At 42.7% G+C, this 25596-nt stretch overlaps 2 protein-coding genes and 1 pseudogene across 2 annotated transcripts; 2 read left to right on the top strand and 1 right to left on the bottom strand.

The window, feature by feature from the left end:
• Nucleotides 1-2779: 2779 nt before the first annotated feature.
• Nucleotides 2780-3733, top strand: LOC122044248 (pathogenesis-related genes transcriptional activator PTI6-like). Its single transcript, XM_042604767.1, has one exon. It carries the CDS (start codon nucleotides 2780-2782, stop codon nucleotides 3731-3733), a length of 954 nt encoding a protein of 317 aa, XP_042460701.1.
• A 10054-nt stretch (nucleotides 3734-13787) lies between these two features.
• LOC122040268 (transcription factor WRKY19-like) lies at nucleotides 13788-15218 on the bottom strand. The gene is made up of 3 exons (XM_042599597.1): nucleotides 14797-15218; nucleotides 14592-14717; nucleotides 13788-14481 (listed from the first exon to the last, which is right to left on the bottom strand). The coding sequence occupies exons 1-3, from the start codon at nucleotides 15108-15110 to the stop codon at nucleotides 13923-13925; spliced, it is 999 nt and encodes a 332-aa protein (XP_042455531.1). The 5' UTR covers nucleotides 15111-15218; the 3' UTR covers nucleotides 13788-13922.
• Nucleotides 15219-17583: 2365 nt separating this feature from the next.
• Nucleotides 17584-17763, top strand: LOC122044499 (annotated as a pseudogene).
• The last annotated feature ends 7833 nt before the right edge of the window (nucleotides 17764-25596 follow it).

The raw sequence follows: 25596 nt of genomic DNA, 5'->3' as shown, positions 1-25596 counted from the left end.
TCTTTTTGGATTCAATAATACAGTTAGTTTTTTCTTTCTTAATTTCTACATGGAGGACTGATAAATCTAAGGGTACTTACAATTCAAGCTAGGGCAACCTAGCTCATATGGTTAGATTTGATGCGAGGGTGAAGAAGAAGAGATGCCCGACAAAGGTGAATGAAGTTGATCGAAATGATGGAGGAAGAAGGATGATTGCAATTCTGAGGAATGCCGGAGGAATAGAGATGATTCCCCAAGGAAGGAAAACCCCTTATCCTCACTGTGGCTTGCAGTATGGATTACCAACGTTGGTGGAAGAAGAAGGAATCCTGAATGGTGATGTCTGTGAATAGGATGGATCACCGAATCTGAATAGGGCAGGAAAATCCCATAACCCTCCTCGACGATGGATGGATGATCACTAGTGGCTAGCGGAGATGAAGGAACTGGATCGGCGATCTCCTTTGCATCGCGCGAGCTTCTATTGTAGAATTTGACGATCGCTGGTGGATGGATTCAAGAGGAAGAAGACTCCGGCCGATGATGGTTGTGGAATAGAAAAACACCTTACCTCTGTTGGTGATGCTCCGGTCGTCTTCCTCCTCCACTACCCAACCTCGCGCCCACCTCCTTTGTCCCCCTCCCCCCAATGCTTCATCCATTTCTTAACTATAGCTTCTCATTTGAATTGAATTGGGATGGACAACTAAGAACTCTTCAGATCTGGATCAATGGTTGGATTAGTTCAAATCTGGATCAAAGGCCTCAAATCTTTATCAATGACTGTGATTTACTCTCCTTTGACTTGGATGGATTAGATCTTTGACAGATGACTTAGATCTCTCGAATCTTGAATGAATGGCCCATATTAGACCAGATTGGATCTCTTCTTTAGATTTGACTCCAAATTTGATCCACTCTAGTCTATGTTCCCTTGGTTGCCTACAAAGAAGATCACATTCAAATATTTAGAAATAATTCCACAAATGTAAGATAAATCACATCAAATCTCAAAATGAATCTAAATTCATAAAATATAATATAAATGTGAATTTAATATACGAGAAGATTAAAAATCATGAATTTAGAAATCTAAATATTGTGATAAAATAATAGTTATTAACTGGTCACTTATAGGATCAATTGGATCACAAAAATGTCCTCTCGGGGTGGTGCGATGGTTAAGACATGGGGTGTTGCCACATGAGGTCTTGGGGTCGAAACTCGGCGTGACCGAGCATAACTTCCCCAATGTCTTGGCCATTTGCACTAATGACTAGTAGTCACCCGTGATTTACCTCCTTCGTGTTGGCCTAGGGACGGGTTGGCGGGGGCGCTGAGGACGAGCAAATCACTTTTTGCCACATGAACTATAAAAAAATAAAAAATATTTAAATAAACAAAATTTTATCAATGATAATAAAATTATTTTCATCATTCAAACCCACCTCTCATTCTCAGACCAGAACGTTGATTATTATTTTTTAATCAACAACAAAACACAAAGATTTACATTGTTCTTTGATAAGGTATTTACAGTATTTCAATTTTGTGTGTTTATTGATTAGGAATTATATCAAATGGGTCATCATTTTTTTTCATTAGTTAATTATACTATACACCACATATATATTCTAGTTTTTCTATCATATATAATTAATTTATCAGTTATTGATCAACTGATAATTAATTATGCTAACTCCTTAAAATGAATAAATTAAATCAATAAGGTTGCCGTGGGTTGTAATAAAATCATACAATGCACCTATTCATGTATATCATCTAGATCTCATCGATCTTTTCATTTTGGAATGTAGTTAATAAACATTGAACAAAAAAATCGACCCCGAAGAGTGAATGAACTAAGATTTACCATTTTTACCATTTTATTTTATTTTATTAAAAATTAAAATAAAATTTTGTACAATCTCTACCCTCATACACACTCAACACATGCTTCTTAATTTAGCTGTCCAATCTATGCATTAACATTCCTCAACCTAATGAATTGCTGTCCAATCTATACGTTAACATTCCTCAACCTAATGCATTTTCGGCGACTATATTTTTCCTTGTCTTGATCACTTACATTAATGATTAATAGTTATACATGATCTATCTTGTCCGTATTAATTTACGGATGAATTAATAAGGATATTGGGACGAATAAATTATCTTTTGCCAGGAAATTAATTTATTATTATTATTTTTATTTTTCCCCTTCGCCTAACTTTTAAATTTTCAAAATTCCCCAGATCTTTAAAATTAATTACCGAATAAAAGCGCAATTGCAATGTCATTAAATATTTTGGTCCAATTTGGAAAGTTCAGGGTGTTTTGTAAAAACACCGGCCGCGTCTGTTAAACACAATTTAATGGAATAAAACGAAAAAAAAAACATTTTCATAGTAAAGTATTAAATCTGAGTGTGAAGAAAATACATAAAAGGAAAAACAATAAGAACGCGCCAGATCTTGAGGTTTCCATATTCGATAGTGTGTCGATGCTATAAAACTGCAAGTCTGGTACCATTTTTCTTCAATTTCGTTCTTCTTCTCTGTTCTTCTCCTCTGGTTCAGTGTTCGATCGTCGTCCTCTTTGGATCTCTTCTGTCTCTGCCGATCAAAACAGAGCAGAGCAGAGCAGAGGTTTGAGTTGTGGAATGTTTAGATTTGTGTTGCTGAAAAAATTCCTGCTTTTAGTGTTTCTGTTAATCTTCGCGTTCGATTCGAGGTTTTGGGAACGAAAAGATTGGATTTTGATGGTTGATGCAGGTGTTTGAGAATAGATTATGGTGATGGTCGCTGTGTCTTCGACGCCGGGGAAGCGGACGGAGCACGTCCAAGTCACGCCGAAGGTCATGTGGGTGATGCCGGGCAGGGGGTCGGGCGATGCGGAGATTCGGCAGCGCACGGTGCGAGTTTTCTACGACGACTACTGCGCCACCGACTCGTCCGGGGACGAGGAACCGGATGGCGGCCATAGCGTCCGGCGGATCGTGCAGGAGATACGAATAGAGGTCCGGCGAGGGAAGGCGCAGACCGCGGCTGAGGTTCGGAGATCCAATACTGGGAAGAAAACCGCCGTCGGCGCGACGAGGAAGAAATGCGTCTTGGTTAACGTAACCGGAGGTGGAGATGGCAGCGGGCCGCCGAGGTTCCGCGGAGTCCGGAGGCGGCCGTGGGGGAAGTTCGCGGCGGAGATACGTGATCCGTGGCGGCAAGTCCGTGTGTGGCTGGGGACGTACGGCACCGCCGAGGAGGCGGCTAGGGTGTACGACTCCGCCGCCATCGAGCTGCGCGGTGCCGACGCTATCACAAACTTTCCACGGCCAGCGCCGGCGGCCTCCATTGCCGCCGCGAGTAATGGCGCCGCCGAGGTCCGCGCCTCTCCGGCGCCGAAGAAGAGCACCGTGGCCTCCCGAACCGGCAACGACCGCTCCCCAACCTCCGTCCTCGGCCTCTCCACTTCCCCCTCCCGGCATGTCGACGGCGAAGAGGAGACGACCCTGCCTCCGGTGGAGTCCGGCGGGTTCCTGCTGCCGGTCGAGGACGGAGAGCTCTTCGACGATTTCGTCGGCCTGGAAAAGACTTCCCCTTTCAACTTCTTCAACGACGACGGCGACTTGCCAACCGGCTTCTTAGTCGACGACTTGAAAGACGTATTGAACCTCAGCTCCGGGCTCGACCTCGACTTCAAGCGAGGAGGCGACAGCTTCTTCTCGGAAATCGGCGACTTCTTCCGGATGTAGCCGGTAATTTCGCCGCCATGTTAATGTTCATTCGAAAGTCATCGGCTGTGATTTCGTCGCCGGAAGGCGGCGCCGTCAACCATTTAGCAAAAGAAAATTTGAAATTTTTGTTTGTTTGTTTTTCCCTTGTAATAGAGCGATATTTTGGCCGGCGATGAAATGATAGTTTATCTTGCTTTTGAAAAATGACGCCATGCATTATTACTTGCAAAAACAATGTCGAACACGTGGATCGCGTCCGTAGTTAGATTCGGTAGAATTTTGGCATCTCAATGTCGAACACGTGGCCCTACGAGTAGATCTATGACTTGATTCTGTCGGCTCAACTCTCGAATTGATGACGTGCCGTTAAAAAAACTGATTCATTCTGGAAAATCGTCTTTAATTCATTGAAACCAGATCCTCCCCTCTGGTCCATGTAAGACTAACAGACGATGACTATCTATAATTACGGTTCAATTAAATTGGGATGACGATTCAGTTATAGTTGTGATTTTTCATAAATTTATCTTCCCTCAAATTATAATTTAGATTAGATAAATAATCATCTCATCGCTCGGAGGTCACTTACTCACCATCAATGATTTCTGGATAGTCTTTGACACTTATTCTGTCTCAAATTATAATTTTAAAGATAATAAATTCAGAAAAAGATTATAATCAATTATGATCATATTATATTATAATTACCATCCAATTATAAGTATAAATGGTCAATGATCCGGTGATCTGACCTCTAATTCATTTTACACAGCGCTTGAATTTGTATATTCATTTTAAAAAATGCATAGTGTGCTCGGCAGAGAAAACACACACAGAGAAGAAATAGTGTGAATCTAGCAAAGCTCAAAAAACACATAAAGAAAGTTTGACTTCCCTTATTAAATTAAAATATATAGTTGATCGCATAGTGTTTTTTTTATTATTTTGTTTGAAAAAAGTTACAAAGACCATACGAACACTAAAAAGTTTATTTGTGAATAATTTAATTGACGTGATGGCCAAGGGGCCTTGACTATGTATCATTAGAAATCTAACTTAGTCTTGGATAGAAATATAACTTGAATATGAGACCCCTTTCGAGTCTTAAATAAATACATAAGATGATAATACTTAAAAAGGTTATTTATACTTAACTCGTGACCATCTTAAATATATATAATATTTCATTGTACGAATAGTATTTTAAGTTTTAAAACTAGTTTTCCTCTAAATCTTACCTCGCGATTAATGGTTTTAATTTGTTAACTATCGTTAATCGCATATGATCTCATCCGGAAGCTGAGTCGGATGAAGACGGGCCTTGTTGTGCGAAAGGTTGACGGAGAGTCGTTGAAGTGCTGAATCTGTCGGGTACCCCCTGGAAAGGTTCGCACAAGCGGCCTACGGAGAGAGATGATCGGGACGATGACGCTAATGTTTTGCACACACTCAGACGAGTCCACCGGTCGTCAGAGACCAAGAACCAGGGAAAAAGTCCCCGGGTCAGGTCCTCCGACGCTTAAGTCAAGTACTTTCTCCCCAGAAATCGCAGAGAAAGGACGAAAAGTAAATGACTAGTGAGAAATGACGAGTGAGCGTACCTGCATAAAGGACAAGGTATCCCTTTTTATACTGCAACGGAAGTTTCTGGGTCTGACGGGTATCAGGGAATGTCGGCTGTCAGACTTTGTCTGGCGATGATTGACATGTGGCTTTTCCTGATAGGCTGGCTGCAAAACCGAAGGTGTGTTGAGCCCCGATTGTTGGCATATTCCCTGACACCTTGATTATTCTCTGACAAGCAGCTACGATTCTTTGGGCTAATTTGTCCTGTAGTGTCTGACCGACGAGCCTGCGTTCCGAGATCTATGCTTGCCCTGCCTTTGTCCTCTACTATCTCTGACCTACACATCTCGATCAGTACTTTGGGTCTATATCCAGACCTACTCTTTGGATTGGATGTCCTGACCTGCGCACCAAGTCTGTAAGAAGACCTCTGATCCTTTGTACAAACGCCCCGACCTGCACGCTGAGTCTGTCCGCCGACCCACATCTGTCTGCTATTATCCAAGGTCTGAACGTCCCGACCTGCACGCTGGGTCTATCCGCCGACCCACCTCTGTCTGTTGTTATCCAAGGCATGAACGTCCCGACCTGCACGCTGGGTCTGTCCGCCGACCCACATCTATCTGCTGTTATCCAAGGCATGAACGTCCCGACCTGCACGCTGGGTCTGTCTCAGACCTATTGGCTTGTAGTCTCCGTCCTTAACTACATCTAACCCGCTGGCTCGTTTATTACTCACTGTCAGGGCTGGTCTTATGATCTCCTCCTTTGATCACCCCGTCCGCTGAGACTCTGACTTTGGACACGTCAGCTGGACTTTTGACCTTCCTGCTGTCTTCATCAGCTTGACTACTGACCGGCCACGAAGGTTTGACTTTTGACCTTCCTGTCCTCCACATCAGCTTGACTGTTGACTCGCCACGGAAGCTTGACTTTTGACCTTCTTGTCCTCCACATCAGCTTGACTGCTGACCTGTCACAGAGGCTTGACTTTTGACCTTATTGTCCTCCACTTCAGCTTGACTTCTGATCCTCTTGGGGCCTTGACTTATACTCACAGCATCCTATCGACCCCACAAAACACACCCCGTATCACAAGCCTCCCCCTCAAGTCTAGTTGAAGGAGGCTCTAGTCCGACTGACTAGACCCCAGTCTCATCCACCTCGACCTGGGTCTTGCATTCTTTGCTGCCCGTATTCCCTCCTATTATAGCTACACACTTTGCTTTGGATATCATGGTGTCTTTATAGAACACCTGTGTCTGTCTAATATTTCTAATAACAAAAATAACAGCAATAAAGAAGTAGATTGCTTACCCAATATTACCTCATATCATATGAACTAGTGACCACCATCAATGAGTCAGTAGAAGGTAGGCTTAACTTGCGGCTTGGTGTGTAAGTGAATATAAGACGCACTATTCGAGAAAATCCTTGCCTGACTACGGAGGTAGTTGGTCGTGAGAGCCTTGCTCACTTATAACTCGCACTGAGGTGAGAGTCTGGGACAGCCGACCTGGAAGGTTGTTGGGCGTGAGAGCCGTGCTCACTTATAACTTGCACTGGGGCAAGAGTGTGGGATAGCCGACCGAGCAGCTCAGTCGTTGGGCGTGAGAGTAGAGCTCACTTATAACTTGCACTGGGGCAAGAGTCTGGGACAGCCGACCTGGAAGGGACAGCCAACCTGGAAGGTCGTTGGGCGTGAGAGTCATGCTCACTTATAACTTGCACTGGGGCAAGAGTTTGGGACAGCCGACCTGCAAGGTCGTTGGGCGTGAGAGTCATGCTCACTTATAACTTGCACTGGGGCAAGAGTCTGGGACATCCGACCTGAAAGGTCGTTGGGTGTGAGAGACATGCTCACTTATAACTTCAACTGGGGCAAGAGTCTGGGACAACCAACCTGGAAGGTCGTTGGGCGTGAGAGCCGTGCTCACTTATAACTTGCACTGGGGCAAGAGTCTGGTACAGCCGACCTGGAAGGTCGTTGGGCGTGAGAGCCGTGCTCACTTATAATTTGCACTGGGGCAAGAGTCTGGGACAGTCAACCTGTAAGGTCGTTGGGCGTGAGAGCCGTGCTCACTTATAACTTGCACTGGGGCAAGAGTCTGGGACATCCGACCTAGAAGGTCGTTGGGCGTGAGAGCCGTGCTCACTTATAACTTGCACTGGGGCAAGAGTCTGGGACAGTCGACCGAGTAGCTCGGTCGTTGGGCGTGAGAGCAGAGCTCACTTATAACTTGCACTGGGGCAAGAGTTTGAGACATCCGACCTGGAAGGTCGTTGGGCGTGAGAGCCATGCTCACTTATAACTTGCACTAGGGCAAGAGTCTGGGACAGCCGACCTGGAAGGTCGTTGGGCGTGAGAGCCGTGCTCACTTATGACTTGCACTGGGGCAAGAGTCTGGGACAGCCAACCTGGAAGGTCGTTGGGCGTGAGAGTCATGCTCACTTATAACTTGCACTGGGGCAAGAGTCTGGGACATCCAACCTGGAAGGTCGTTGGGCGTGAGAGTCGTGCTCACTTATAACTTGCACTGGGGCAAGAGTCTGGGACAGCCGACCTGGAAGGTCGTTGGGCGTGAGAGCCATGCTCACTTATAACTTGCACTGGGGCAAGAGTCTGGGACATCCGACCTGGAAGGTCGTTGGGCGTGAGATCCATGCTCACTTATAACTTGCACTTGGGCAAGAGTCTGGGACATCCGACCTGGAAGGTCATTGGGCGTGAGAGTCATTCTCACTTATAACTTACACTGGGGCAAGAGTCTGGGACAACCGACCTGGAAGGTCGTTGGGCATGAGAGTCGTGCTCACTTATAACTTGCACTGGGGCAAGAGTCTGGGATAGCCGACTTGGAAGGTCGTTGGGTGTGAGAGTCATGCTCAGTCGGACTTGCGCCTCCTTCGACTAGACGAGAAGAGGAGGCTTGTGATGTGGATATTGATTAAGGGGCCTGATGTGGATATTGATTAAGGGGCATAGAGGAGATTAAAGAGAAAGAGAGGGGCAAGATGGTCAGGGCACTGTTTAGGGCTTAAAGGAGGGGAGTGGGGTTTTGCTTCGTGCCGGGGTTTTCCGTCGCCAAAGGAGAGAAGGAGCCCACTTCTCTTCCCCGAGCTCAACTCCTCACCGGCGCCGGCCGTCGTTCTTCTCTTTCTCCTCCTCGCGACGCCACCAATGGACCGACTTGTCGCCGCTCCTCTTCTTCTCCTCCTCTCGCCGGAGTTGCACCTCGCAGCCTCCTCTTCTTCCTCCTCGCGATGCCGCCGCCGGCCACTGCTCCCTCACCTTCTCTCTCGCTCTCAAGTCTCTCCCCCTCCCCCTCGCGCCTCAACCCACGGGATTGACTCGCCGGAGCAGGAGCAGTAGCGGAGCCGCCCCTCTCTCTCTCTCCTTCCTCTCATCGGCAGCATTCCCGCCTCCTCCTCTCCTCCCGCCGGAGCCGCCCCCCGAGCAGTCCCCCTCTCTCCCTCTCAGCACGCCACAGCCGTCCTCTTCTCGTCATCACTGTTCGCCATATCCGACGCCCATTCAGCCACCCTATCGACGTCGCTACAGCCGACTCCGTCCTATCTACTGTCGTTACCGCCGCTTCCGGTGCCGATCCGATCATTGTTATGTGTCGGCCATCGAGCCACTATGTCTCGTTCTTCGTATCGCTATTATGTGTCGGCCTTCGAGCCACAATGGAGTACTGATCTGTATGCTAATGTTGTATCCCGACCTTTGTGTCATTTTATATCCCGGCCTGCGTGCTGAGCCCATGTCTCAGCCTGCGTACTGACATCTTATCTCGGTCTGCGTACCGGTGCCTTATCCCGGTCTGCGTGTCGACATTATTTCCCGACCTGTGTGTTGATTTCGTGTCCTAGCCTGTGTGCCGTTAGTACTGTTGGGATCCTTTGGATGGCTAGAGAGGGGGGAGTGAATAGCCTCCACCAAAATCTTAATCTTTTCACAAAAATTCTAAGCGAGTTTGTTAGCGCAGCGGAAAATAAGCAAACAAAAAGAAATTATACGAGAAAAGAACCAAGCACCACTAACACAAGATATACGAGGTTTGGGGATAACTTGCCCCTACTCCTCGGCGTGTCCGTAAGGTGGACGAGCCCTTGATCTTCGGTAGATCACACCCCGGATGACACCGGCTAATGAAGCTCTCCTTCTCGGTGGAGAAATTTCTCCACAAAGTCTTCGAACAGATTTAAAATGAAGCACACAAGACTTACAGATCACAGTGGCTCAAAGAAAATCGAAGTAAGCTCACAGCCACGAAGATGATGAAGACAGAGTCCAAGAACACAGCAAGCTCTCAACCGAAACACACACAGCTTTTCACTTGCTTCACATTCTCTTCTTCTTTCCAGCATACACTGCTTCTTATGTCTCTGCATTCGATCAGCCTGCACCGGATCGCTGCCAACCTGCACCGAATCCCTGCTGCAAGCTACGGCGTCGCCAATCGCTTCTCTTCCTCTTCTGATTCTCTGAGCTCACACCAATAGAACCACGGTCTTCACTGGTGCCTCTGAGCTCGAACCAATCACCAGGAGTTAAGCCAATCGCAGCCTGACCCACAACCAATCGCAACCTGTAGCCGTTGCTGCTTCAAATGCATTTGACGCAGAGAAAGCAGTGGAAAGATCCTTTGTCTCATTCCTTTGATGAGGCTTAATTTGAAACTAAGCACTGGTATGGTACCTGCAACCTGTATCTCCAAAAGACTCACAGCAGAAGGTTAAACAGAGATGGGCAAAAAGAAGTGCGAATCAGAAAATATCAGAGAAAGCGCATGCACAATGAACTTAACTGTGGATCGGTCAACAGACCGATCACAGACCCTTGGACCGATCAGACAACAGCCTGATCGGTCTGAGGCTGGTCTGATTGGTCGTGGCGACCGATCAGATTGGATGTGGATCGGTCCATAGACCGATCCAACGCCCTTTTTCTTCTGCGACATTTTCTCCTGATCGGTCTACAGACCTATCAGATTGCACTCAGTGTGCTACTGAGTGTTTCCTGATCGGTCACCAGACCGATCAGAAAATTTAGTCTCACTAGATCGGTCTGCGGACCGATCAGTCATCCAAAGTATCACTGGATCGGTCTGTTGACCGATCCAACGCCTATGTGATACTAGGATTGGTCCGAGAACGAGCTACCGAGCCCTCTCTGACCTAATCCGGTCCAGAGAACGAGCTCCCGAGCCCTCTCTGACCTAGTCCGGAGAACGAGCTGCCGAGCCCTCTCCGACTTCGTCTGGTCCAGAGAACGAGCTACCGAGCCCTCTCTGACCTAGTCCGGAGAACGAGCTACCGAGCCCTCTCCGACTTCTTCCGGTCCAGAGAACGAGCTACCGAACCCTCTCTGACCTGGTCCGGAGAACGAGGTACCGAGCCCTCTCCGACCTAGTCCGGAGAACGAGCTACCGAGCCCTCTCCGACTTCGCGTGCCAAGTTTCCAACTTGGACTTTTCCCTTCCACATGATCAACCTTGATCAGTAATCAATCCGAGTTCAATTAACATCTGATACAAACTTAAATCAGTGTCAACATCAAAACAACAGTCAGGTCAGACTGTATCAACAAGTACCTCCCGGTCTGCGTGCCAGCGCCTTATCCCGGTCTACGTGCCAGTATTGTATCCCGACTTACAGGTCGTCTTCCCGGTTCGTACCTCGTTCAGCTTCTCATCGTCAGAACCAGCTCTCCATCCTGATCGGGCGCCGCCTACTCTTTCGGGTCCCGACAACTCGCACCGCGTCCCATTCGAGGGCGCCCCCCTGGGCCAGGGTACGTTCTTCGTTCATATTCTACGCATATTTCATTATTTTATGGCTTAGTCTTGTACTCATATATTCGTTGGATCTGCTTCAAGTATCGGGGTACCAGGGGCCGGGTCAACCCGGTCACTGGCTACAGGTAGCATTGACCAGGGGACTTTTGAAGACTTGGTCAACACAGAAGCCATCTCAGCACACCCTCCTCTTGGGCGTCGCGACTCAGTCAACATTCTCACCACCTCATCCGATGGTTCGTCTGACTCAACTTCCGGACGGGATAACATATATATCCATTGAATATATAATTATGATTAGAGAAAGTTAATTATTTCACCTAATGAAAGTTTTCAATTAAATGGTCAAAATTTCATACAACAACCTCATAACTCTTAAATATAATATTGGCGCTCCAATTAAATATAATATTGGTTGATGCTTTAAACACAATTATTAACGTTGTGTATGACTTTAATTTAATTGGAGTCTTCTTCTTCATTAATTGTTCCTAGCTCCTCCTCCAATTTCCAAATCCTCCTGAAATATATATAATTCTCCTGATCATGGATGGTGATGAATCAAAGTACAAGATTTGGGACTGCAACAGCTCTCTCTACGACTCCTATGAGCTCCGTTCCATCATGAAGAAGCTCAGCTCCATGACCACACCACCGGAACCTCCACCGGCGAAGAAGAAGATATGCTCTGGTGTTGTTTCCAGTCCCGTCAAACTATTATTCCGAGTGGTTCCACTGCGACGTCAATTAAGGAAGCAGAGCCCTCGGCCTGCTGACTTAATTGGGTTTGGGTTTTCAGGAACGGTGGAGAAGGCTGAGAGTGCATGCCGAAGCTTCGTCTGATGGCTTTGCCGGGGTGGTTTTACGGCAGAGTCGCCGCAGTTGATGCGGCACTGACGGCTAGATCGTGAAGTGAGATGTAGTTGCATGGTGAATTCCAGCTCCATGAACAATCTTTTAAATTACCTTTTTGGTTTTGCAATCTTTCGATTTACTTTATTAATTGTGTTGCCTGTAAACGATCGAAGAACTTTTATTGGTTCGATACCTATTGAATCCATTTGGATATAATCTTATTGATACAGCGGATGTCTGCAGTCTCCACGTGTCTCACGTGGCTAAGAGTCCTGCTGAGCCGTCGCTCAAAATCAAATGGATCAGACGTAACCCAAAGGGTATTAAACTCAGTGTAGAAAGGACTCAGATCGAACCTACTTAATACACTCATCTCAAAAAAATATAGAATTCTCCATAGACCATGAAAACATGGATTGGTCTATAGTTAGATTTGGTAGAGGCCTAAGGAAGCAGATCTTATCAGGTAGTGGGACTCTTGTAGCCTTGCAGCCTGAGATAGTAATGTCCAAGGGAGATCTCCGCAAGTAAGGAGACTCCCACAGCCTCGAATAGTTGAGGTCTAGGGGAGGTGTCTGCAGGTAGGGAGACTCTCACAGCTTGGGACAATGATGTCCAGAGAGATCTCTCTAAGTAGGGAGACTCTTGCAGCCTTAAATAGTTGAGATACAGGAGAGATCTCCGCAGGTAGGAAGACTGTCGTAACCTCGGATAGTTGAGGTCCAAGGGAGATCTCCGCAAGGAAGGAGACTCTCGCAACCTCGGATAGTTGAGATTCAAGGGACATTTTCACAAGTAGAGAGACTCTTGTAGCCTGAGATAATGATGTCTAGGGGAGATCTCCATGGGTAGGGAGACTTTCATAATCTGAGACAGTGATGTCTAGGGAAGGTCACCCTAGGTAGAGACTCTCACAGTTTCGGATAATTGAGGTCTAAGGAAGATCTTCTCCATAGGTAGGGAGACCTCACAACCTGGGATAGTATTAGTTAGAGAGACATTAGCATAAATAATGAACAAGAGTAAGAGGAGGGGTAGGAGTCCAGGGGAGATGTCCTGACTGAGGGTGTTCTCGTAGCCTAGATGGTGTGTTGAGGACATTCTTGAGCAAGGATGGTCCCTTGCTGGTTTTACATACAAGACTAGTGGACCGCCACTTTTTCATTTGAGCAATCTGACTATTAGGTCATTTTGGATAATGTTTCCATGGGTATGTTCTCAAGTCATATACTTGCCACGTCTCTAGCGAACACGCTTAGATTTGTCCGGATATATATGCCAGGATGGAGATTACAAGTGCATCCATATTCATATCCAGAAGGTTTTTGTGTGGGTTTGCTATTCATGATTTTTAATAGTAGCAACTAGGTTTGGGAATTTAAAAAATAATAATATATTAGGGAAAACTTTTAAAAAATCTAACTATAAATTTTTTAAAAAAAATTGGACAATTTTTTTTGGTAAAATGTCCCATTAAAATTAAAATCCACTAGCCGAACATCTTTTCCCTGAGCTGAACTTTTTTTCTCTTTCCCATATTTTCTTCTCCCCTAATCCTTTTCTTATTGCCTTCCCAACTCTAATTTAGCCATCAAAATACTCCTCGCACGTGGCACCCATATGCTTGATCCTCTCTCCTTTCCTCACCTCTCTTAACGTCCTACACTGAGGTCTCGCCTTAGTCACAACCTCACAGTGAGGTCGCAAGGTTAGGCGCGACCTAGTAGCATGCCCTCCGTCCTGGCGAGCTTGAATTTACCAACTTAAATTCGTCTCCTCTTATTAAAAACGTCACTGCTTTTAATAATATATTCGAGTTCTTGCGATTTCAATCGAACGTCACAATAGGGCAAAAATAAACATAGGAACAACTTAAAGTTTCAGCAATTACATAAGAGATAAATAAATTCCAGATTTTTGGAATCCTAGATGGGCAAAACTAGAAAGAACATTTTTGACTACGTCAATTCCTTTTTCAGGAATTAGAAACTCGATCCAAAAAAGTTGGACGGATCAAAGTTGAACAACGGACCAAACTCCGCCTGGTCGAGCATAAAATTTGCGTCCATCCTCGGTGAGTTGGTCGTCGAAGCGGCTGCCGAGACGATCTCAGTGAGCTCAGACTCGGAAGCGTTCGGATGAACTGCTACTTGAGAAGGAGCCACTGGGAAGTAATTGGAATCCGAGGTCGCCGGAGAAATGAACAGGGGAGTGGAGCTCCCCGTGTAGTAGTTGTGGAGGTGGTCTTCAACTGCCGCCGTCGACGAGAAGACGAGGTTCTGAGGGGGAAAACTTGTGATTTGGGCGGACGAGGAAGGGAAGAAGAAGGAAGAGTTCAAAACTTGAGCTTGGTGTTGGTCATGGCTTTGGCTAGTGGCTGGTTCGTCTGCTCCCGGAGTCGGCGGAGCTTGTAGCTTCTGCTGGCAGGTGTGGTCGCCGCGGTAGGTGATGTCAAAGACACAAGAGTCGTCGTCGGATCTCTGCACTTGTTTTGTGGCGAGGCAGCCGGCGGTGTTCCGGTGAGTGCATCTGTAGTAGCCTCTGGTTGAGTGAAATAAAAATCATTTATTTACAGCAACTGAAAAGGGCAAAACATAACCCCCAAAAGGAGCCCAATTCTAAGATGAAATATATGTGGTAGATTTACAAACCTTGGATGCCGGGCTCCAAGGATTCCCTTCTGCCCATACTTCCTCCAGCTATATCCATCTTCCAACCCCTCCGCAAGCCCGCCGCCGGCCACGCAAACTCGGCTCGCCCATTTCGATAGAGTTTTTCTGAAACCACAGAGAGAATTTAATTAGAAAGCTCTGAACTGCCGTACGTGTGCCTATCGTTGCGACCGCAGGAGCTCACCTCTTCTTGCACATCTCCCTGCGCTCGTGTTCCTTGAACAGTACTCGCTCGGAGCACTCGCTCCGGGGACTGCCGCTGTTTGAAATCGGCGGCGAGTCGGAAAGGGGTAACTGCGGCGGTAGGTTCGAGGGCTCAGGCTCCATGATCTTAGCCGTGGCGATGGCGTCCTGCAAACAAGACCGTATCTGCTGCAGCAGAGCTGTGCGTCGGTACTGGTTCCCATCGGCGTGAACCTGCGCCATGAGCTGCCCGACTTGCCGCTCCGCCTGCGACAGCAGCCTGAGCAGCGAACTCAAATCCAGCGCGCCCTCCATCGCCAACTGATGCACGAAGGTGTCTCTGAAACTGAAATTGGAATCGCATACGCAGAATAATCATGCAACGCGTTATTGCGAGACAAGGGAAGCAGGAACTGAGAATTTAAAGCGGAGGATCAAATAGGGGTTGAGTCCGTACGACGAGGAATGTGATCAGTTTGACGAGGAGATGGTTGAAGGATTCAAAGCTACAGCAGGCAATTAGCAGAATAGAAAAGCAAGTGGTTGACTGATCAAGAAGATTTTGATTAGTTTTTAGTCTACAATTTTGTTCTTTTGGTCGCCGCGTGAGTGCGACGTCAGTCATAATCGAAGAGCTTGCACTCTAATTTTGCTTCAATTTGTTAATGGGAAAAAACGTAAAAGGGCTTTATATATATATTTTTTTATCAAAAGAATGATTCGTCCCACCTATAATAATGACGTAATTATCCTCTAATATTATTTTTATTATTCTCTCAAATAAATAGTGTTATGGTAGTTATTATTTCATAACGGCTATAACAACAATAATTATAGTTTATAATTAGTTCTTATTAATGACAAATGATTAAAGTTAAGTTTTATATTGTCTAATGCTTTTACCAAGTGGGCAAGACTTGGCGGATCTAGAGGACTCGACACCAAGCTGAAATCCAGTTAGATCTACGGGACCTGATAGCTGGTGGGAATCCAGATAGGTCAAGGAACGACCCGATATCTGGCGGGAAGTCCGACTCGGCCTGCGAGATCTAATAGCTAGCTGAAATCCAGTTGAGTCTGCGAACCTGATAACTGACAGGAAGACCTGGTGGATCAAAGGAGAGTCAAGTGATTCTACATGGTAAGTTAAGATAAATCACTAGAAGAGAGTAATCCAGTGAGGACGAGCCCCAATTAGGGACCTTATGCGCTGGTCCAAGTTAGATCCATTTTGAAAATCTAAGCTGAGATCAAGACTTGGTCATGGTCTAGAGATCAGGATTTAATTAATAATACTCATAAATTATGCTAACTCAATTTTGTAAGGTATATTATTTTTCTGTGCACTGACATGCCTCCCCACTCGAATAAGCTAAGGCTTGTGGTCATGAAGGATAGAGCCTCGATGAACTGAGGCGCCTTCAGTGGGAAGGATGCCCCTCTGTGCGGATAAGAACCATTGTCTTCGGTGAAGATCAGATTAATTGGAGGCGCCTCCAAAGGAAGGAGGTGCCTCGGATCATCAATAAAAGAAGTTGACGAACAGTCATCAATTGACAATTCATTTATAAGCTTCAACGACTCTTCTGCTGCTTCGACTATATTCTACTGCTGCACTACTGCTCCAAGACATCCGATCGCTGCAGTCTGACATGAACACACGAGCCCGTTCAAACTCTACAACTTCAAGTGTTGATAACGATTTTGTGCTGTTGTACTTTTGTCATACTTACAAAAGGAAAGTGTAAGTTGTTACACTTTCCTTATTTTCATACTTGTATTTGATTTCCTCTTCCGTCGGTTTCAGAGAGTTTTATAGTGAATTATCCATTGAAACTATTCAAGGGATCGTAGGTCTTGGAATAAGAATCGACAAAGATTCTGAACCAAGTAAACTGACTGAGTCTCGTTTACTTTTAGTTTTTGTTTTTATTTTCGCCGCACTTTTGTTTAAAAAGAAAAAGAAATGTTTTTTTAAATATATGTAATTCCCCCCCCCCCCCCCCCCCTCCCCTTCCCCCTCACAGCCTCCATCCAACAATAATTGTAGCTATTATGATTTCGTAATTGCTACAATATGAAAAATAACCTTAATAAAGATGACTAAAAATCTTTGGATCTTTTGAAAATACTTTAAACGATGATTTTTCTAGGCCTAAGATAGAGAATTGTGAATTATACATAGTAATAAATATAGATCTCTGAATAAACTTCAATTTATATATTGTGTATCTCGTAATTCAACTCGATTCAAAAGTTATAATATTTCAAGGCTTAACTATTCACGTTGTAGCAACAACAGTTTAGTAGCTGCTACACAGACATATACGAAATAATAGTTGTTATAATTATGTAGTAGTAACTGCTATAGCGCATCTCTTGTTCACAATTTAAATGAGAAATATAAGTGAGAGATAATAATAGAAATAATAAAATGAAGGATAGTCGTCCATTAAAAAAAAGGTAAAAAAAATCAAAGTGGGATATATTTGGATGATTCCAAAAAATAAGGATGACCTTTTGATTTTTATCATATCTTATTATTTAATTAAAAATCTGGGCCTTTAATAACTAATTTTAATGAGCTCAAAATTAAATTATGTTAATGTCCTTTTTTTTTTCTTTTCACACTGAAAAATAAATTTAAACCTTATTGGTAATTTTTCTGACTATTTTTATATAAAAAATATGTATTGTCATGGATTTCTTTAGTCTCACATCTTAGGATTGGCAACACCGGGAGTAGAGAATCTTCTATTAATACCTTGAGTCGGGGACGTTAGAAAACATACATTTCTCAGTCTATGGGCTAAGATTAAGTGTAGTATTTGTTCTTAATTAGCAGTTTAATATTTGATATAAAAATTAAATTAATTTTTTATGAGGGAGAGTCTGTTACAGTAGCTTGCTACTGGGGTTCTCTAACGTCTCCTTTGCATTTCATTACTGCATGGGTCTGGCACTGTAGGTCCCGTATAGGTAGGCTAGAGAGGGTGAATAGCGTCCTGCACGTTAAAATCAACTATCTTTTGCTTTCTTTTTGGCAAAGAGAACACCCATTAATTAAATAGAAATAGATGCATAAAATAATAGTATGAGGCAAGAACGAATTACTTGATTATAACCAGCGAGGTTGTTAGTCTAAGACTTTGAAAGCTTCACTAAAAATCTCCTTCTAGCGGAGTAGTCTCTTACAATAACTAAGTATAGAAAAATGGAAAGTAGTAAAACAATAGAAGCGAGTGTTGTGTTGAACTCCTAGGACCAGAGTTTTATTTATAGTTTACTAGTTGAATTTGTCCATTGGCTGATGTGTCAACTCTAGGCACCTAGAGAAAGTCCTAGTGCCTCTAGCGGTACACCTTATCTGTTTCGCAACGGCTCTTCAACTGCTTGATGATAAGTCTTTATCCTCGCTCAAGCGCCTACATTAGTGCTGACATGAAGTCCGAGAGTTATCCTCACCGCAACGGTTAAAAAGACCCTTGTGCTATACTAGGGTGGTCCAGACGCTTGAAGTCTGGGCAAGTCCAGGCACCTGGACAAGTCAACTTTGTGTTAACTTATCTAGCTGCTGCTTCAATTGCTTGGGTGATTCTCCGTTCATCTAGAGTTGAGCTCATCCAAACCCAACTCTGGCGTTCTCCTCGAATAGTCTTCCGCTCTAGCTTCTCGGACGCGTAGTGTGCGTCCTTGTCGTCTGCCGATGTACTCTTCTATAGCTTCTCGTTCCTCGAATGTACCGAGCCCGTCGACTTACTTCCCATGTCATCCTTCTTATCTGCTGTGTTTTCCACTCAACTTCTTATGTTTCTAAGTCCCTTGTACACTTAGACACAAAGCATCAAAAATGAAGAGTCTAACTTAACCCGATTGATCACATCAAAACTCACTCGGGATATTTACAATCTCTCTCTTTTTTATGTGCATCAACATAAGTTAAGTTAGGGTAAAAAAAATAATAAAGTAAGTAATTGTGCAATTAAATACAATAAATTGGCAATTATAACAAGTAAAGAATAAAATCTTGAAATATACACCTCCCCTAAACTTAATTTCTAAGTCTCACGTTTGATCACATGAAAAATAGGAAAAATAGGAAAAACAATAGTTAAAAAAATAGTGAAACTTTTTCCAGGGCGTAAGCCAGAAATATCAGTTATTTTTCTATGAAAATTAAATTCAAAAAGGAATAATTTTTAATGTAATTAGATGTTTTAAAAAAATAATTTTAAAATTATTTTAATTTGTTAAAAAATCTTGAAATTTTTTATTAATAATAATCATAATAATTTGAAACTATCATAAAAATTTCAAGTATAAAACTTTTTTTATTTTAATCGTAAAAAAATATTTTAAAAAAGATAAATTTATTTTTAAAAATAAGTATTTAAAAATAATTTTTGAATCTTAAAAATTTGGCTGATTTTCCTAGACATTCAAAATACAACAGTAATTAGCAGATATTAAATTTTACTAAATTAAAAAATTTTAAATTACATTTTTATAAAAAATGATAAAAAAACATTTTATAATTATTGAAAAATCTCAAAAAAAAATTCTCTGTTAGTAGATATTATCATCATTTACTAAAAGAAAAATTTTCAACACATAATATATGAAATAATTAATTTTATTAGCAATGTCAAAAATTAAAATAAATTAAAATTAAAGCATTCACAAAAATTAATTTTAATCAAGTTAAACATATTTTAAGAATCCAAAATAAGTTCCTACCTACTGAATTTATTTTAAAAAAAATTATGAAATATAATTTCTAAGATTTTTTTTAATTTGATCCTTAAAAAATCTAAAATATCAATTAAGCTCTTTAAAATTTCTAGAATTCTAAACATTAAACCTGTATAATTCTTTTTTAATATTTTTATTTGATTGTTTAATTTCTCATTTTTAATTTTCATTTTATCAAAATCTTCTAAGAAACATTCATTGTCTTTCTTTGACTTTATATACTTAGATCTCATTTTAGATAATGATCTACTTAACATTTTTATACCTTCATACAACATAATTGATCAGGAGATAAGAGTCGTACCTCACTTATCATATCAGACTCATAATTTGAAGTTCCCTCTTCATCGATGCTCTCAATGATCATTTCGGATGATCTTGCTTTGTCTTCAACTTCTTGATGATTTGTCATAAGTGCAAGTTTGGCGTAAGCCTCGATCTTAGACTTTGACAAAGACTCATCTCACATGGATTTTAAATTTTTGTGCTTCGTCTGTCTTGGCCTTTTTGTTTCTTTCTCCCTTTTCTTCAGCTTAAGACAGTCGTCTTTTATGTATCATTCTTCTTGGCAGTTGTAATATTGAACCTTACTTCTGCTTCAGATTAGCTTTGTTGTCGGTTTCTTACTGAAGTTATTTGACTTAAAATATTTTGAAATTTTTCCTTACCATAAAAGCGGCTTAATTCATTTTCGTCGTGTGATATGTCAGAATCTGATTCATCTTTCTGGTTAGCTTTTAGTGCTAGGTTTTGAGCTAACTTTGTTTTTTATTTCTTAAACCTGCACATCTCAACTCGTAAAGTTCAAAAGTTGAAAATAGATTCTCTAAAGTACTTACCTCAAGTTCCTTGGAGATGTAGAAAGAGTTTACTATGGATGTCCACTTAGGTGTTCATGGGAAAACATTTAACGCATATCTTAGCGAGTCTTGATTTGCTACCATTTCTCTGAGATTCGTGAGTCCGGTGATTAGCTCCTTAATTCTTGCATGTTGATGGGCTACTGATTCTTTCTTTTCCATTTAGAGGTTGTTGAGTTGGTTTTAGAGCAGGTCACGTCTTGCGAGTTTGGCATCTGAGATCCCTTCGTGTAACTCCAAGAATTTCTCCCAGAGTTCTTTAGCTGATCCATAGGTGTTGATTCTATTGACTTCTTTAGGTAATAGCACACTTAGTAGGTAGAATTTCGCTCTGTCATTGGCTACAAAGTCATTTTGCTCCTTGGTCCAAAGATATTCTTCTTTTTCTTCTCCTTATTGATCGTTGGGTACTATAAAACCACATTTGATTATCAAAATAATTTCAAAATCAGTTTTGAAAATACCTTCATTTGATGTTTTCAAAGTGTAAGCTCCCCCCTCTAATTTTGGTGGATAAATGTTTAATCCAGCCATCATCTCCTTTCTTTAGTATGCGGTTAGTCTTTCTAAAGTGGTCTGCCTTTGTTACCACTTGTAGGTCTGTAACGACCCGCCTTCTACTGGCTATGCTGTAAGGCCGGACCGTCACATTGTGCTGTGCTAAGCTATATCCATGACCATCACTAAATCTAGATGCAGAAACTGTACTAATTAAAACTTTGCTAAACTATTATCATTTCTTTATTCTATAGGTGCTAAGGGGTGTAATCTAAACTATTCATGACATAATTTACATCCCCCATGGTCAAGGAACTGAACTAAGGGTTTTCTAGCTGTTATCAGGCCTCCCAATTGATCCACGGATCGATTGGGAATGGTCGAATCGATCCAGTGATCAATTCAGCTCGTTACTGTACTCGAGTAAAAATTCTGGATCGATCGGCTGATCGATCCAGGTTAATCAATCGATCCAAGAATTGATTCGGGAGCTCTCTGTTCGCGAGGCAATTTCCCCCGATCGATCCCGCGATCGATCCCAGGGCCTTCTGTTCGCGACAGAATGCATCCGGATCGATCGGCTGATCGATCCAGAAGCTTTCTGTTCGCGGTACGAACTTCTCAATCGATCGGCTGATCGATTGAGAAGCCTCCAATCGATCGGCCGATCGATTGGGGTTTCTGATTTCGTGTCAGAAGTCTGATTTCAGTACTATTTCGTGCCAAATTCATATATACAAGTTCTAACATGGCTATAAACATACTAATAACGATTAACTGACATTCTAAGCATGAGCACTAACAATCTAACCAGGCCTTTCATGATTCAAACATTAAAATAACTAGAAGTGCGGAAAGTAATAACTTAATAGAGTAAAACTAGAAAGACTAAGTGTTTAAAGCTGCTAGTTCCCAAAGGTCTTTGTTCCAGGTTCCATCCACACACATCCTCATCATTGCATTGACCTCCAGCCTCCGCTAGTCCATTTTTCCTTTACCTTTATCTGCAATATAAGGAAAATAGTATCTGTAAGCTTGAGAGCTTAGTAAGAAACCATCTACCTCACAAAAACATGCATACGATGCAATTTATGTTTTTAAAACATGCTATTTGAAATACATACTGAAAATGCTAAGCATGGCATGACATACAACACATAGGACCAAGAAACTGATCATGGCAATAAGAGCTAATCATAAACTATCATGTTGTATCAACAGAAAACTAAACTGATACAAAAAACTGAGTTAAGCTAACACTATTCTGACGCTAAAGTTGTCTTGAATTCACATAACTATTTTATGAAAGATTGAAAACTATATATATATAATAGATGAAAATACTAGTCATGCTGCTGATGGGCCCGGCATCTGTACGTGTTATGCGCACATCCCTAACTAAACCCGGGTTTGCAAGTCCCGAATTTAGTAGGGTTACTAGGTTATCTGAACCTAGGGACGACTATGGGAGCTCAACCCAATGGATATCTAATCCAGTACAGTGCCACTGAGAAAGTAAAATACTGAACATAGCTAATTAATTCTTGTCTTGCTCTTTCTAAGTTATCTGAACCTAAAGCTAGGTTGTCTGAACCTAGAGGCGACTGTGGGAGCCCACCCATTGGACCGTAGTCCATATAAGCTGTAGTAAAACTGCATATACTAATTAAATGCTTCTATCGCATTTAGCTAAACTATTAAAATGCCTAAATTACATTTTAATTGTACTAACATACTATCGGGCACTTGGTATGCACTGTTGCACACCCTATGTGCCCAAAAATCCATAAATTACTAAACTAAAGCATGCAATTACACGAGAACTACTTATACTGCAGGTGAGGGGTTTCTTACCTCCTGCGCTAGTTTTCTTACGAATCTAGTTGCTAGTTTTCCGGTGGAGACGATCTTCTCGACGATTCTCTTGCGTCCACGCGTTCTTCTCGCGGAGGGAAACATCCTCGTATCGGAGTCGTCGCCGGAAGGTGCCCCTATGGCCCTTAGGGCTTGGTGCGCCGAGAGAGGAAAAGAAGGAGAAGTGGGCGGCGGTGAGGGTTTGAGGAAGAGGAAATCCCGATCAAAATAAAACCTCACTTAATTATTTCCCTATTTATATTAAGTGGTTAATTCACCCCAACTCTAATATAAATTTAATTGCCTCCCTTTTCTTTCAGCACGGCCTTGCTGGGTTCACTTTGTTACTACAGCTATCTATAAGTCGTAGGACCCAATAGGTCCCGGGTTCAATTCTCGCTTAAGCTATTTTACGTTTCTATTTATTTTTGCTACTTCCGCTACTCTAAAAATTTCATAAAAATATTCTAAAATTCCAGAAAAATCATAGAATATTTCTAAAATAATTTTGAAAATTTTCGGGCGTTACAAGGTCCCATGTAAGCCAACTAGAGGGGGTGAATAGAATTAGTGCAATCAACCTCTAGAGTTTTGATGTTTGACATATGACAATGTACTTAAGTCTAGTCAGTTTGACCAGGGGTTGATCTAATTAGGACTTAATATTTGGAAGAGAGATGTCTAGTTAAGATTAGATGACTAGCAAGGATAAGTCCTAATCGAAGGATAGACAGGTGAGAAGTCTACTGAGTGACTAGTCCTAATTGGAGGTCAGGCAAAGGGAAGTTCTGGTGAGTGAAGTCAGACCCTAGTGAATGAAGCTAGGTAGTGGAAGTCCTGGTGAGTGAAACTAGACCCTAGTAAGTGTCCCTAAGTAGTGAAAGTCCTGGTGAATGAAGTCATACCATAATGAGTGAAACTAGGTAGTGGAAGTCCTAGTGAGTGAAGTCGGGCCCTAGTGAGTGAAGATAGGTAGTGGAAGTTATGGTGAGTGAAGCCGGACTCTTGTGAGTGAAGCTAGATAGTGGAAGTCCTGGTGAGTGAAGTTGGGCCCTAGTGAGTGAAGCTAGGTGGTGGAAGTCCTAGTGAGTGAAGCTAGACAATGAAAGTCCTAGTGAGTGAAGCTAGGTAACCCTAGGGGAGGTAACCCTAGGTAATATGTGATTGACTAGTTTCCGGTCGACCATGCACAGTCCACCTGACCAGCAAATTATTAATAATGCTAACACTATTTTTTTTTACTATTTTTTATATATTGTACTAACTTAGTATTGTAGACAAGTCTTAGTAGATCAACTTAGTCAGATACTAAGCAAGGCCAAAGTCCAAATAGGTCTGAAGGACTAGATGTTTAGTAGGTAAGTCACTGGAAGAGAGTAACTAAGTGAGGATGCATCCCGATTAAGAGGACAGTAGGCGTCGATCTAATTTAGGTCCATTTTGAAAATCTAAATTGAGACTCTAACTAGATTATAGTCTGGAGGACAGGATCTAAGTCACAATTTTATCACATTCTTATTGTGTTAACTCTGTTTTGCAGGATAATTTTTATGCCTAGACTAACTCTTTTTTGCAGGTAAAAAGTGGCTGAAAAAGAGTATCCGGGCTCCCGGAGTTGGTTCGTGCGCCCAGACCAACTTCGCCAGGCAAGTGCCTGGACAGACACCTGAGCGTGTGTGGGTGCCCAGAGATGGTCCAGGTGCCTAGACCAAAAAAGTCATCTAGAAATTGAGTTAGAGCACGACGACTGGCCGAATCCACATCAATCGTCTAGGAGCCAGGAGGGGGGTCCAAGCGCACGGAGGTAGATAAACTTGATAGATCAAGTTTCGACGAGAGCTCTCCATATCAGCAATGGTTCAGGTGCCCGAAATGGGCCCATATAAAATCCTTCGACCAGCAGCTTCATATATAACAACATCAACTATGCCTTTCAAATTCATGTGTTGCTTCGAAAAGGCTCTGACGACACTGAAAGGATGCTCCGAAGATCGAAGAATGAAGACTTCTTAAATTTCCATTCTGTTTATCGGTAATATTTACATTTCAGTTCTTGTACTTAAATCTTTGTAACTCATTTTTGAACTGATAGTGATTGCCCAATGAAAGCATTCAACGAGTGCGGACATTGAAGTAGAAGTTATCGAAGGCTCCGAACTAAGTAAAAATTGCTTATGTTAGCATTTGTACTTTCATGTTTCTTTTCCACTACGTATTCTCGATTTTCAAAAAAGTGACGATCGCTTTTCATCCCCCCCCCCCCTAACATCTTTACGATTAGAATTAACTATCTTTTTCTTTCTTTTTGGCAAAGACAACACACATTAATTAAATAGAAATAGATGCATAAAATAATAGTAAGAGGTAAGAACGATTTATTTGGTTACAATCCAAGAGGTTGTTAGTCCAAGATTTTAAAAGATCCACTAAAAATCTCCTTCTGGTAGAGTAGCCTCTTACAGCAACTAAGTACAGAAAAATGGAAAGCAGTAAACAGTAGAAGCGAGTGTTGTGTTAGAACTCCTAGGACCAAGGCTCTATTTACAGTCTATTGATCAAATTTATCCGTTGGCTGACGTAGTAGCTCTGGGCGTCTAGAGCAAGTCCGGGCACCCAGCGATGCACCTTATATGCTTCACAACTATTTTTCAACGGCTTGATGATAAGTTTTTATCCTCACCCAGGCACCTGGAGTGGTGCTGATGTAGACTCCGAGATTTATCCTCGCCGCAACGGTCAAAGAGGCTTCTATGATGTACCAGGGTGCTCTAGGTGCCTGGAGTCCGGGCACCTAGAGTCTGGGCACCTGGACTTGGTCCAAGCACCTGGACAAGTCA

The sequence above is a fragment of the Zingiber officinale genome, chromosome 2A, assembly GCF_018446385.1.
Source record: "Zingiber officinale cultivar Zhangliang chromosome 2A, Zo_v1.1, whole genome shotgun sequence".
In the NCBI taxonomy this organism is placed as follows: domain Eukaryota; kingdom Viridiplantae; phylum Streptophyta; class Magnoliopsida; order Zingiberales; family Zingiberaceae; genus Zingiber; species Zingiber officinale.
The sequence above is the reverse complement of the archived record's forward strand: the minus strand, read 5'-3'. Positions and strand labels throughout refer to the sequence as shown.

Excerpts from the sequence above, each read along its gene's own strand:
- LOC122044248 (XM_042604767.1), top strand. The coding sequence starts at position 2,780 with ATGGTCGCTGTGTCTTCGACGCCGGGGAAGCGGACGGAGCACGTCCAA.
- LOC122040268 (XM_042599597.1), bottom strand. The coding sequence starts at position 15,110 with ATGGAGGGCGCGCTGGATTTGAGTTCGCTGCTCAGGCTGCTGTCGCAG. Across the intron at positions 14,718-14,796 it reads AGGGAGATGTGCAAGAAGAG|AAAAACTCTATCGAAATGGG; the intron begins GTGAGCTCCTGC and ends CTGTGGTTTCAG. Across the intron at positions 14,482-14,591 it reads CTTGGAGCCCGGCATCCAAG|AGGCTACTACAGATGCACTC; the intron begins GTTTGTAAATCT and ends TCACTCAACCAG.